Source organism: Neolamprologus brichardi, chromosome 19, assembly GCF_056152115.1.
Source record: "Neolamprologus brichardi isolate AB-2024 chromosome 19, ASM5615211v1, whole genome shotgun sequence".
In the NCBI taxonomy this organism is placed as follows: Eukaryota; Metazoa; Chordata; class Actinopteri; order Cichliformes; family Cichlidae; genus Neolamprologus; species Neolamprologus brichardi.
The window spans coordinates 144,882-158,589 of record NC_142122.1 but is presented as its reverse complement, the minus strand read 5'-3'; the positions used below and the strand labels follow the sequence as shown (position 1 = coordinate 158,589).

Here is a 13,708-nt window from a genome sequence, read left to right as displayed (position 1 = left end):
ATCTTGCTTATTAAACTTTAAACAGCAGGCCTGCCTTCAAGCACCCCAATCAGCTCTATGGTTTTTCACATTAAAAGCTCGTGCTTATTTTTTAGGGTTTGACTATAATTGAAACTCTTATTGTGAAGGACGATGCCTCTTTAATTTAAACTCTAAAACAATGTGAACTCTTTAACGAGGTGTTCAATGTAAGACTAAAAACTGTTTTTAAAGGGACATTTGTACAGAAGTGTGAAAGGTTGAGACGCATTAAATAAAACTCTTACTGTGTTTTGAGGATAATGAGAAATAATGAATCTTTCACCTTAATCTGCAGGATTATTTCATGACGTTTTGAAATAATCCTGCACACGTGATTTAATATCAGTCTTCAGCAGAAATGGAGAAAAATCCTTTTTAGACGGACCTTTGTGCGCGCGGCGGCGGCACGTGCACTTTTATTGTCTATTAAAATATTTTTAAAATGTTAAAAAAATATAAGATTTAGTTTTTATTTTATGGGGAGTTTAAACAAAAACAAAAATCAAACATTTCCAAAAGTTTATAAAGAAACGGGCCCGGTTCCGGTTCGGTGAAGCCGCAGGTGGAGGCTGAGTGGAGGAATGACTGGAGGAGGAGGGGGGGAGCAGCGGAGGGCCGGACCTGCACGGGGAGGAGGAGGAGGCTCACATCAGTCCGCAGGTCACCATCACCTCCTCCTCCTCCTCACTAACTCTCGGCTCGGCACGGCACGCTTCCACCTGGAGCAGCGCGCAGACACTCAGACGGGGACAGGACCGGGAGGCCAGGAGACCCGGAGCGGGACCTGCAGGATCCGCGATCCGGCCGCGGGCTCCCGACATGCTGGGCACGGTGAAGATGGAAGGCCACGAAGCTCCGGACTGGAGCGGATACTACAGCGAGGAGGTCGGTCACCGCCGCGCCCACGGCGTTAGACCCGGGCCAAGAGCCGGGATAAGAGCCCGGCCGGATTAAAGCGTTTAACGGGAAAACTGCGCGAAAGTTCTCCGGTTAAAGTTCGGGTTCGGTTTGGTTTTAAAACTGTGTTTTTTATTTATCAGAAAATCCAAAGCAAGTAAAAATGAACTTTATCAGAGAGAAAGCGAGAGATTTAAAAATCTGTTTAATCAGCTTTAAATCTTTCTTCAAACACGAGCAGCAAAATCAGAGCGTTTGGTTCCGGATAATATGTCTTATATTAATAATATTTAATATTAAATAAATATACTTAATATAACAGAAAAAATCTGCGGCGATTTTATTCAAATTAAAATAACAAAGATAAAAAAAAGTTTCAGAGTTTCAGAGAAAATCAGGACAAAGAAGCTGAGACTCTAAAATCGGGTCTTTTTCAAACTGTCTCTGGCGCAGACGCGAACCCGCTCCTTCGCTGCGGGTATTGATCACTGATTATCGGAAATAATAATAATAATACGAAGAAGAAGAGCCGCTATTACCGGATAAACCCGATTAATTTTCCAAAGATTGTAACAGAAACTATTTGTTAATCTCTCTGATGTGAAAACTTTTATTTAATCATTGATTCATTTCATCCGTTTCATTTTTAATTATCTCAGTTCTGTTTCACCGCAGAAAGTCACAATTATATTAAAGAAATATTAACAATAATAATCAAACAGCAGCAACGTTTTTAATGTTTCAGTGAAATCTAAACAAACTGCGTTTATTTCACCGTCACGACGTGAAAGTTTAAATAAATACTGATTTATTTTAACTTTATTTAATCGTTACTCCGTCAAGAAAAACAATTAAAATAAACAATCAAAATAAACCAGAACAAAAAAAGATTAATGAATATTTTAAATTAGATTCTGAATGAGGATGAAAATCTTCCGATAATAAACTGATAATCAATCATTTTATTTAATGGGAAAAACGAAGCTGTGGTTTTATTTATTTATTTATTTTTAATCCCGTTTAATAAAAAAATCTGAAAATGAAAATCAAACTGAAGTTGGAACAAAGAGCAGGAGGCCGCTGCTGACCGAGCCTCAGTCAGAAACGATAAAGTTTAAAAATCTCAAAATAAACTGCAAAATAAAAAAATTAAATTAAATTAAATTAAATTAAATTAAATTTCTTCTCTTCAGCTAATTAAAACTTTTAAAGTGTGAATGTGGAGGAGAAACTCGGACCCTACATACAAGTATAAAGTATCATCATTGTTATCAATAACAGAACGCTTTCACTTCAAACTGTTCATCAAATACACAGAAAACGTTCTTTAAATGTTTTTTAAACCAGGTTCTCGCGTATCATTAATGGACTGCTCTTTATTTCTTGCTGAGCGCTCATACACATACACTTCAGGATTGGAGGAGCCGGGCATCGCGCCGCTGACTTTTCCTTTGGTCGGCGACCCGGTCTTCCTCCTCCTCCGGTCCTGAGATCTCGGGACCAGGCTTAACCCTCCTCTGCAGACCTGACTGCCCACATGATTCTGGAATAAAATCTGAGGAGACTTAATCAAGTTTCACATTTTTACAGGCAAACAACCAGCAGGGGGCACTGCAGAAGGACAGTCCAACAGAGCAAACTGGGTCTTAGACCTGGTTCTGGTTTCAAACTTTTCTGTATTAGTCCGATTGGTCTTAGTCTTGGTCCTGGTTCTGACTGGTTCTGGTCTCTCTCTGCAGGTGTACTCCCCAATGGCCAGCGCTGGGATGGGTTCTGGTCTGGGGATGGGCTCCATGTCCGGCTACATGTCGAGCACTGGGACCACGTCAGGTTCCTTCAACATGTCCTATAGCGGCACTGGTCTCAGCCCTGCCCCCGTAGGAGCAATGGCGAGCTCTGCTCCGGCGGCCATGACGGGGCTGGGCGGGGGAGTGGCATCGATGGGCGGGGCCTTGAGCCCATCCGGGATGGGTTCGGTGTCGGCCCAGCAGGCCTCGATGGGCCTAAACCCGTACGGCCCCATGAGCCCCAGCATGAGTCCCGGCATGGCGTATGGCGGAGGCGGACTAAACCGAGCCCGGGACAACAAAGCGTTCAGACGGAGTTACCCACACGCCAAGCCGCCATACTCCTACATCTCCCTCATCACCATGGCGATCCAGCAGGCGCCCAGTAAGATGCTGACGCTAAGCGAAATCTACCAGTGGATCATGGACCTGTTCCCATACTACCGACAGAACCAGCAGCGTTGGCAGAACTCCATCCGCCACTCGCTGTCCTTCAACGACTGCTTCGTGAAGGTGTCGCGCTCGCCGGACAAACCAGGGAAGGGCTCGTACTGGACCCTGCACCCGGACTCCGGGAACATGTTTGAGAACGGCTGCTACCTGCGTCGCCAGAAGAGGTTCAAGTGCGAGAAGAAGATGTCGGCCAAGTCAGACAGCAGGAAAGAGCAGGTGGGCGGCAGCGGAGGCGGGGCTGCGTCTCCCGCAGGGGATGCTCTCAAAACTCCGGGACTCCTAGACTCCTCGCTGCCCTCCTCCAGCCAGGCTGCTTCGCCCCCCGGGCTGGACCTGCGGGGAGGCGTGGGCGGGCCGTCCGACCTGAAGGTGTCCAGTGCCCAGCTCCTTTCCTCGCTGTCACTGCCCCCCCACTCCATGGCTCACGAGTCGCAGCTCCATATCAAAGGAGACCCGCACTACTCCTTCAACCACCCGTTCTCCATCAACAACCTGATGTCGTCCTCGGAGCAGCAGCACAAACTGGACCTGAAGGCCTACGAGGCCCTGCAGTATTCCTCCTACAACACCGGGGTGGGGTCCGGCCTCGGGGGGAGGACCATGGAGCCGCTGGAGGCTTCCTACTACCAAGGGGTCTACCCCAGACCACTCCTCAACACCTCATAGTAGCTGCTGCGCCTCCTGCTGGACTCTGCATGCAGCTGTCATAGACATCCTGTTGGACTGAGACGGACTTCTGAACTCCTGCACTGTGACCGAACCGGGACGCCAACAGACATGAGACTGACGCCAGGTCTGTGATCTGCTTTTACACACGAGTCACAAATGATCTGAGGTACAAAAACAACAACCGGGTCAGACTTGAACCAGAGTCCAGATTGTGATCCACCTGAAGAACCCTGGAAGGTAAACCGCAGGGTTCTGCTAGGAGGTGGAGCCTGGGAGTCCTGGTTCTGAGTCTGATCCTGCTTTGGTTGGGGACACAGAGAAATCCAGTACTGCAAAACCAGTGTCATCGGACCCGTTCAAAACTCACCGGTGTAACCAGACTCCCTTCAGCAATGTCAGTCTGCATGCAGGCAAAGCCATACCAAACTTCATTCAAGTTTTAAGTAATTTAATGTTAGTTTTCATGTAGGCAAATCCAAGACAAACTCTGTATGTAAGCATGAATATCCGCAGTTAGTGTGGGTACTGCGGCTAGTTTAACATTAGTCTGCATGTAGCATGAGTTGTGACCAAACTCCATTCAAATATCAGTAAATTTAACACACAGACGTGAGGTTTGAATTAGTGGCTGCTGCAGGTAAAGCTGCATTAGCTAAATGATAAAACACCAAACAGTTCTGTAAGTTTAAAGTGTGAAGACCTTTAGGTTTCTCTGATCCAGGTCAGAGACTCGGTTCTTTAAGGACTCGGTCAGAACTCTGCTGTCTCTGAGATCCTGGCCAGCAGCACACATTAACATTGACCTTTCACCCTCAAGTGTGACCGAGCATGGCTGTTTCGGCTCAGGCATCTGTGAAACTGTTGGTGTCCCTCAGAGGGCCACGAGCCGCAGGTTGAGCCACAGTGGTTTGGAGTCCTGCTTAGAGCAAGGTCAAAGGTCACACTGCAGATGTTTACAAACACACTGATGATCAGGACTCGTCTTTCTGATCAGGATTTATTTCTCCCACGACCTTGTCTGCTCCTCTGCTGACCTCTGGCCGGGTCGCGCGGCCCAGCCTGAGAACCTGCCGCTCAGATGAAAGGCTTTTCATTTAAAGGATCATTTCACCCCAAAAACAGTCCTGCTCTGCCATTCTCTCCATTCTCTCCTCGCCGCCGTTTGGGCTGCAGGAAGCACTCGGTCAGGAAAAGTGTTCAGAATATTGAAGTTAAAGTCCTCTGACGTCGCCGTTACTAACAGAGAAAATTAAAATATTTGTAGTCATTAAAAGTTTACAGAGATAAATAAATTTCCTGATACAGCAGCTTCTGTTTTAAACGAAACATTCATCTTAGCAGGGTCACGGAGCAGCACGACGACATGTCTGATTTTCAAATCGAACGCAAACAAGTTAATTTGACTTCCTGTGAAGCTGAAGATCGCAGACCCAGAGTGAGGGTCACACAACACTCAGCATCCACACAAACCCACACGACCTTCACTCAGCATCCACACACAGGTGAGGCTGAAGCTGCTTTCAGGGTTTCAGTACTTTTACTCAAGTAACTTCATTCTGAGTACTTTTACTTGACAAACTTCAGACGTTTATGTGCTGCTGCAGTTTGTCACTGGAACTTTTTTATTGATCTAACAATTTATAGACGTGCAGCTGAGACGATCGATCAGTGATTTGATTATTTATGTTTTTCACTGAAAAATATTTGCTGCTTTTCTTTTTACGTTTGAGGAACTATTTAAAAAACCAAACAACAGCAGCACTTTAAAACAAGCTCGACAGAAACAAGAAACAAACCCGATGATATATATCAATAATTAGAGAGTATTTTTACTCTGATTACTGTTAGTATTCAGTGTAACTCAAACCGGTCATGGTTTTCAGATATAAAATCAAACGAGTTCGAGCTGAACGAAAGAATCAAGACAAAAAAGAATCGTTAATGACAGTAAACTTCTTCTCACAGGGTTAAAGCACCTGCGTCACGTGACCGGCAGAAAAGCACCTGATCCATTTTATCCAATCACAAACTAACCACATAAACCTGAATTACATCATAACTCATCATTATTGTTATTTAATGGTTGGTTTGGGGTGGAATAACCTTTATTACATTTTAATTCATCGCCAGTTCATCGTCTGTCACTTAGTTTCAAACTGGAGTTAAACTTTCAAAATTAGTTGCAAGAAGCTTCAAACTAGGAGGAGTGTTGGAGCACTTCCTGCTTCTGAGCATGCTCTGTAGCTCACCTGTGTTTTAGCGCTCCCCCCGACGTGACCGGAGACACGAGGCCGCAGGAAGTCTGCCAGCGGTGCCCTCCATGCCAGACTGTGAGGAGGGCGGTTGTGACATCACAGCCTGGGATGAAGGGCGTGGCGTTCTGTCGCTGAGGTGTACCGGTCACTTCCTGCTCGCCAGTTTAACCACCTGACGGCACCTGCAGCAGAGCATGACCTCACATGACCTCTGACACGTAAACAGGAAGCAGAGAGACTCACGAGACTCAATAATCAACAACGGATCGAGCGCTGGGTTCATCCTCCAATCAGTCGATCGATGATCTGATCGATCGGTGACTCTGTGTGTAGAAGCAACATCACTTCCTGTCTGTGTATTTAACCCATCACAATTATTACTTATTGATTATTACCATGTGCATGAATGAAGTGGGAGGTCTTCTTCTTCTCCTTCTGTCGCGTCCTCGTCGTGTGTTTGTCCTTCGTTGGTTTTGATGCATGTTTTAACTTATTCTGTCATTTTCAAATAAAAACATGGAACGCTGCAGGCTGATCGGGTTATTGATTGTTGATCGATTCAGACGTGTTTCATTTATCGATCATTTACGTTACTGATTACAAAACAAACAGACCGATGTTGGAATCAGCTGATCAATAAATGTCTCTGCTGCCCTGTGAAAACCACGTATCTCGCTCAGAGAACTGATTTATTTATCAGGAGAACAAAATTACTGATCACTTATGACTAATCAATCACGAGCAGCAGTCAGCTGATAACAGCAGAATAATCAGAACTGATCGATCAAGTATCAGTAAATTCATTTATCTTCGATAAGCTGAGGACAAAAGAACATTTTCAATAAAAACATTGAGAAGAACGATCTGATTTTTACTGGTTTTAATTTTGTCTCTTTGATTTCATTTAATCGAGAAAATTGTTTCCAATAATCAATTTCAGCAACAACAAAGAGAACGAGTGAAAGCTCGTCCATCACTCGCTGTGATCCTTCACTGAAAAAGTACAATCAAATAAATAGATACATAAAATAAACGATTAAAATAAAATGTGTATTTGTTTTATTTTATTTCTTGTTAGTTCTGGTGGACAGAAAGCTCGCATCTCCAGGCTTCTCTGTGACCGCGTTTTTGTTTGTTTGTTTTTAGTGTAAACACCGGAAACAGCTGATTTATTATTTTTTCGTTTTTATATTTCGTTTCTTTTATTTTGTCCTGTTTTTGTTTCATTTACAGTTTTAATGATGTTTTTATTGTTTATTTGTTTGTTGATTTTATCTGCACATCTTTCTGTCGCCGGGTTTGTGTTTCTTTAATTATTTTTATTTAATTCTCCTTTATTCATTTTTTAAATTTTGGTTTTATTCCCGGTTTATTTTCACCGCTTTGTTTTAGTTTCTTTATGTGTTATTATTGTTGTGCCCCCGGTGTTTCGGCTCCGCTCGGCTCGTGTCTCGGGGCTCAGGCCGGCCTCGGTCCGCCTCCCGCGGTCTCGCGGTGCGGATTTCGCGGCTGTTTGCGGGCCGTGAACCTGAACACGAGCCGACAGATTTCACTTTGATCTCGAGCTTTTTCCCCTTTTTGCCGCAAAATGTCTCCAGTGATCCCGGAATTACCCGCCAATTATCCGCAGACATGAACCCGCAGCGGAGACGCGCACAGAGCCCGGACAGTCGAGCTGGGCCGAGAGGAGCCGAGGGCCGCTTCGGAAGGACAAACAAACAAACGACGAAACAATAAACGTAAGAAATTAGAAATGAAAAGTAGAAATAAATAAAAACAAGAAATAAAAACACAGAGAGGAGGACGCGCGTCTTTCAAAATAAAACTTCTAAAAATAATGAAAAACATTTATGTTGAAGGTAAAAAAAATCAAAATGGTGACAGAGAATTTATTTTATTCTTATTCAGTTTTTATTTTTAATCCACAAACAAATCAAAGCAATTAAATGATTTGAGCTTGTTTACAGAGGAGCTCTTTGTTTGTTTCTTTGTTTGTTTTTGATCATCAGAAAAGTCGGACTCTGATATGAAAAACAGCGCTCTGTGTGTGTGTGTGTGTGTGGGGGGGGGGGGGGGGGGCATTTCATTTGCTGCCGTTTTTCAAACACTGACCTTCATGTGTCATGATTTAACACAGAGACTTTTATTGTGGAGGATCAGAGCTGACTGTAGACCAGTTTATATGTTCGTTAACACACACACACACACACACACACACACACACACACACACACACACACACCTGCATGCAGAGACCGGTCCTTGTGTCAGGTCCTTGTTGTGCAGTGGAGCTGTTGTGTTAAAACAGATTCACAGAAATAAGAAAGGAAACAAAGGTGAGAGAACGAAGAGAGATGAGACAGACAAACCATTTAAATTAACGTGAGTTACCTGGAATAAAACACGCACACGCTGCGTGGGATCAAACATAAGAGTTTGAAATGATAAATTAAAAACGAGTTCATTTTTATGTGATGAAACATTAAAAGTGAAACCTTTTTAAAAGCTGGCGGTCACACATCAAATATTAATTATTGATCAGTTACCTGATGGATGAGCTCAGAATCCGATTTATTCAGAAATAAATAAATCAAAGACCTTTGATTTAAAAATCATTGATCATGAATTCTTTAGGCCAAAATAATCAATAACAATTATCTTGAATCATTTTTTCTGGACTTAATAAATTTATTTGATCAATCAAACGTGCACCATCAGTTTATAACACGTGATTATTGATTATCGATCATGTTGAACATCCTCAGCAGGATGATGTGTAAACGTCGTGTGAACGTTTGTTTTTTCCGTGTTTGTGGCATAAATCAAAAATTATGAGCGAAAGTCGCGATCGTTTCAAACTGAACGATTATCGGCAATAAATCTTTAAACAAACGCGAGCAGCTGTCCTGCCTGTGACATGAATATTAATGATTTTAAACATGTGTGAGTTTAAACAACACGTTGAAAACTCTTGATTTCAAATATGAAAACGGCGAGTGTCTCTGAGGCGACACAGCAAACATTCAGACTGAACATCGTTCTTCATCCCCGAGAATCAAACAATAAAAACACTAAACAAAGATTTATAATAATAATCATGATGATGCAAAATAAGTAATTAAATAAAATAAAATAAAATACTAGTGGGTCTTCTGCAGGTATTTCACAGTAAAAGTTTATTTTTCAGAGGTCAGATGTCGGGGCTTTTATTTTCTCGGGCTGATCCTCGGACAGTCCGCTTAGCTGATGCGACTCTGGCGGAGGACTGTGGGAGGAGGCGATGATGGAGGTGAAGACGGAGGCCGTCGCGTCTCCTGATGGAGCGGAATCCTCCGCTGTAATACGGGCCATATGTTCTCGGCAGGGTGGAGGGGGGCCCTCCGGCGGCGGCGGGCCCGGCCCTGAGGCCCCCGGCCTCATTTCTCTAAAGCTCTCGCTCCTTTTCTCTCCACTCACGCCTTATGGAGGGAGATGGCGGCCACAATGCGGCGGCCTTCGGCCCTTTTCTTCCCCTTGCCTTTCATTCGCCCGCTAGAAAAGCGCGAACAGGGGCCCCGGGGCCACTAATGCCTTTTGATGGGGATTAGAATTAATTATCTCCAATAACACAATTGTGCCGGGCCACGAAAAGAGCAAAGAAATCCCCTCCAAAACCATAGAAGAAGAAAGGAGGCGAGGGCGATCAAAGCGGGGAGAGAGAGAGCAGCTGCCTCTCCATTAAAACGATACGGAGGAAGTTTATTAGAGCTTTGAGGGCCTAATATGGATCAGCCGGGAGGTTGGTGGTCCTGCGGGGGGGGGGGGGGGGGGGTGATTACAGATGATGGAGGGAGGGGGAGGGGGCGTGGGGTAATTGGCAGAGATTTCATGGTCGTTCAGCTCAAACCGGATCACTGAGCAGCAAAGTTTCAGCTGCTGAAACATGAGATCAGCTTCCTCTGATCGATCAATACAGTAATGATGATCGAGCTGTTATTGATCGTGTAAAAACTTCAAACTGCTCGCAAGTCAGTGAGAGGGGGCCGAGGCCCGACCGCCATGAACCAAACATAACAACATAAACATGGTTGTGGATCATCAGGCCAGCAGTAACCAACTATTATCGGTTATTGATCGATCAGTGGTGAACTGGTGATTTCAGTGATTGGACAGTTATATTAGATCAATAAATCATCAGTGACACGACTGATGCAGAGACGGCGTCCACAGTCTCACCACACGGAAACTGGCTGATCACAAGTTGCTGCAACCAGCACAGTTGGATGTAAGGCGGTTGCAGAGGTGTGCGGCGGGGGTCCAGCTCAGAGCCAATCACAGACAGAAGCACCTGTGGCAACGGGCTCGTCTGCTTTTATTCTGAAAGAAGAGGTGCATCAGCTCATCGTTGCATCACCGTGTTGCTGCAGCAGAGCTGCAGACCGCTTCAGAGGCGCATGTTGATGCAGGAAGTCACAGACATTTTGTGCTTGTTCCTGACTGGCTAACAGAAATCTTCCTAGAACAGTACCCACCAATCAGAAAACTGCAGGGTGGAAAGTCGAACCCAAAACCTGCAGTTGGGGCGTGGCTTTTTAGACTTCCAGGTGGCTGCGGCTTTGTGCCGCTGGAGCGTTTTTATTTATTTGACCATGGCTGCTCTGAGGTTACCGTTCCCAAACATCCAACCAGTCTCTGCTCCAGGTTTAGGGGCTGAAATCAAGGATTTTGATTGGATCCTCCAGATCAGCAGGTGTGTGGATGCAGACATAACGTCACAATGTCTGCGCTTCACCCTCTAGACCAGGGGTGGGCAACTCTAGGCCTCGAGGGCCGGTGTCCTGCAGGTTTTAGATCTCACCCAGGGTCAACACACCTGAATCACATGATTAGTTCATTACCAGGCCTCTGGAGAACTGCAAGACATGCAGAGGAGGTCATTCAGCCGTTTAAATCAGCTGTGTTGGATCAAGAACACATCTAAAACCTGCAGGACACCGGCCCTCCAGGCCTGGAGATGGACACCCCTGCTGGACGGAGGAGGAACTGCAGGTTTGGTGCTTCTCTGCTGCACACCTGTGATGGCTTCACCTGGAGCTCTGTGATTGGTTTCTCCGAGTGAGAGGGTCTCTGTGTGGCGTTTGGCTAACGGTATGTGAACTGGAGCGCTGTGGAGTGCTTCCACCCTGCTGTAACCACACCCTCACCTACAAACACTTTGATCAGTCACACCCACCCAGAGTCTCTGCATCAGCACAGAGATGACTTCTAATGACAACTTTACTGACGAGTTCAACTGCACACACGCCCAACTTCTACTTGCCGCACAAACAGGAAGGGAGTTTAGAGAGCCAACTGCCAATCAGAGAGCAGGATTCTCTGTGGGAGGTGGACCTCAGTTTCTGAACCGAGTTAACAAGAGATGAGAGAGATCGAGACACCACACACACACGCACACACACACACACACACACACGTTTCATGTCGTAGTGAGGACAAGGGTAATTGACATTACCCTTTCCTGAGCTGCTCACCCTAACCATCAAAACTGAAGCCTAACCCTAACATAACCATAACCCAACCTTAACCTGACTGTAAACCTGACACTAAACTACATTTTAATAATCCCTTCAAACTTGTGGGGATGGGGGACACACACACACACACACACCCACACACACACACACCCACACCCACACACACACACACACACCCCCACACCCACCCACACACACACACACACTCACACACACACACACACACACACACACACACACACACACCCACTCACACACACACACACACTCTCTCTCTCTCTCTCTCCCGGGTGGCGTCAGAAGTTGGAGCTCCAACAAACTGAGTCTTTCTTCAGAACAAGCAGATTAACGGCCGGCGGATTAAAACCACCCAAGACGACCACGAGTGGTCTCCTGTCACTGTGGTAACCAGGCAGTGGTGGGAGGGGGCCCCCACACACTGCTGTCAGGTGGGAACGCCGTATCTCCGTGTCTGTATTAAAGTTTGTCTGACTCACTTCAGTCTGAACATGTCTCACGATTTAAAATCAACAATTATTTCTGTTATTTCTATTTTGTCGTCATCTCCGAGGTCAGATTGGCAAAAAGATCCATGACCCCAAAGTTTAAAGTTCTTTTTTAATTTGTCCCAAATTATTTCCACTTTTCTTCCATGAAACCTGATTTTAATCACACATGTTAAGGTAAATATCATGAATGATCCTCTTCTTCCCCTTGGATTCATCCAGCAACCCTCTGAGGGTCACGACCCACTGACCGGAAACGCTGCATCAAAGTAGTTTCCTCGTTTACAGAAAAGAACATTTGTCTCTTTGAACTTTATTTACAAAAGGATCAGTTGGATTTGTGTGAATCAAATTACAGACTGGTCCTTAACGGGTCCCTCTGACGGCAGGTTTGTCTGACAGGCTCATACACTAAACAGATCCCATCCCCACAGAGACAGCGGCCAGGGAAGCAGGAGGACATCACATCCAGAAGGAGTAAATGTGTTTATCCAGAACTGCTGCTGGAGTGAAAACCCTCAGTGATCCGTACGTGCCAGCTGAGACACTTTTCTCTAAACACCGCGTCTCTGTGGCTTTTAAACCCTAAGCACTGGTCCACCCCAAGGATCAGGTGCCCCGACACAGGCAGAGTAATGTGAGTCTGTAAGACTTACAGACTCACATTTGTGTGTAGCACCTTTACATATCTTTGTGGGGACCAAAACTTAAAATTATACTATACTTGTGGGGACCAGCAGCACTTATGGGGAAATGCTCGTCTCCACGAGTTTGAAGCTCAAAATGTAGGTTCAGTGTCAGGGTTACAGTCAGTTAGGTCAGACCTTCCCAAAGTGTGCCCCCCCCCCCCCCCCGCCATTGCAGGGGGGGGGGGGGGGGGGACGGCATGAAAAGGGAAAAAAACCAACACAACGCTTGGACACTGCTAACACGGCGCCCACACAAACACAAGGCAGGAGATGAAACATCACTGAATATGTTTCCAAACCAACTTCATTCAAAGACTAGAAAATATGTTGAAGCATATCTGCCCTTTGGCTTCACCTGCACAGGTGCAGAGGTAGGTCTCCCTGCAGGATTGGTTTTCCCTTCATCAGGAGCAGCGCTGGGCTGTTCAAATCACGGACAAACAGGATCCCACATTCTTGATGTTTAGTTCACAAACACTTGTTGTAATGACTAACTACTCCTGACATGTTGGAGATGTTTGCTCTTTATACAGTAAAGTTACAGGATACAAATAACATCAGGATCATCCTGACACGACAAACAGGATCCAACAGTTGTTTATGTTTTTGAACACATTTTGCACAGAGAGGCATCTTTTAAAAATGTATTGATGCAATGTTGAACATTATTACACAGGAAAAAAACAACTACATGTAAAATAATCACAGCGTGACGCCTCTGCCTTTGTAAATGCAGGGACAGTAACTGTGTGTAAAACCTGCTGACAGACAAAACACTGTTTATCTGCTACTCTGCAGTTCCTCTCATGTAAACAATAACGTGGCGCACAGCTGACGTGAATAAAGGCACATAACTTTTGACGTTGCGTGATGAACTCTGTATTCCTCGTCCACACGGAAACGCAAAAAATGAGTTTA

General features: G+C 45.2%; 1 protein-coding gene across 1 annotated transcript; it reads left to right on the top strand.

The window, feature by feature from the left end:
- Positions 1 to 720: 720 nt before the first annotated feature.
- Positions 721 to 6,859, top strand: foxa1 (forkhead box A1). Its single transcript, XM_006800575.3, has 2 exons — positions 721 to 906; positions 2,658 to 6,859. The coding sequence occupies exons 1-2, from the start codon at positions 841 to 843 to the stop codon at positions 3,822 to 3,824; spliced, it is 1,233 nt and encodes a 410-aa protein (XP_006800638.1). The 5' UTR covers positions 721 to 840; the 3' UTR covers positions 3,825 to 6,859.
- Positions 6,860 to 13,708: the final 6,849 nt, after the last annotated feature.

Excerpts from the sequence above, each read along its gene's own strand:
- foxa1 (XM_006800575.3), top strand. The coding sequence starts at position 841 with ATGCTGGGCACGGTGAAGATGGAAGGCCACGAAGCTCCGGACTGGAGC. Across the intron at positions 907-2,657 it reads GCGGATACTACAGCGAGGAG|GTGTACTCCCCAATGGCCAG; the intron begins GTCGGTCACCGC and ends CTCTCTCTGCAG.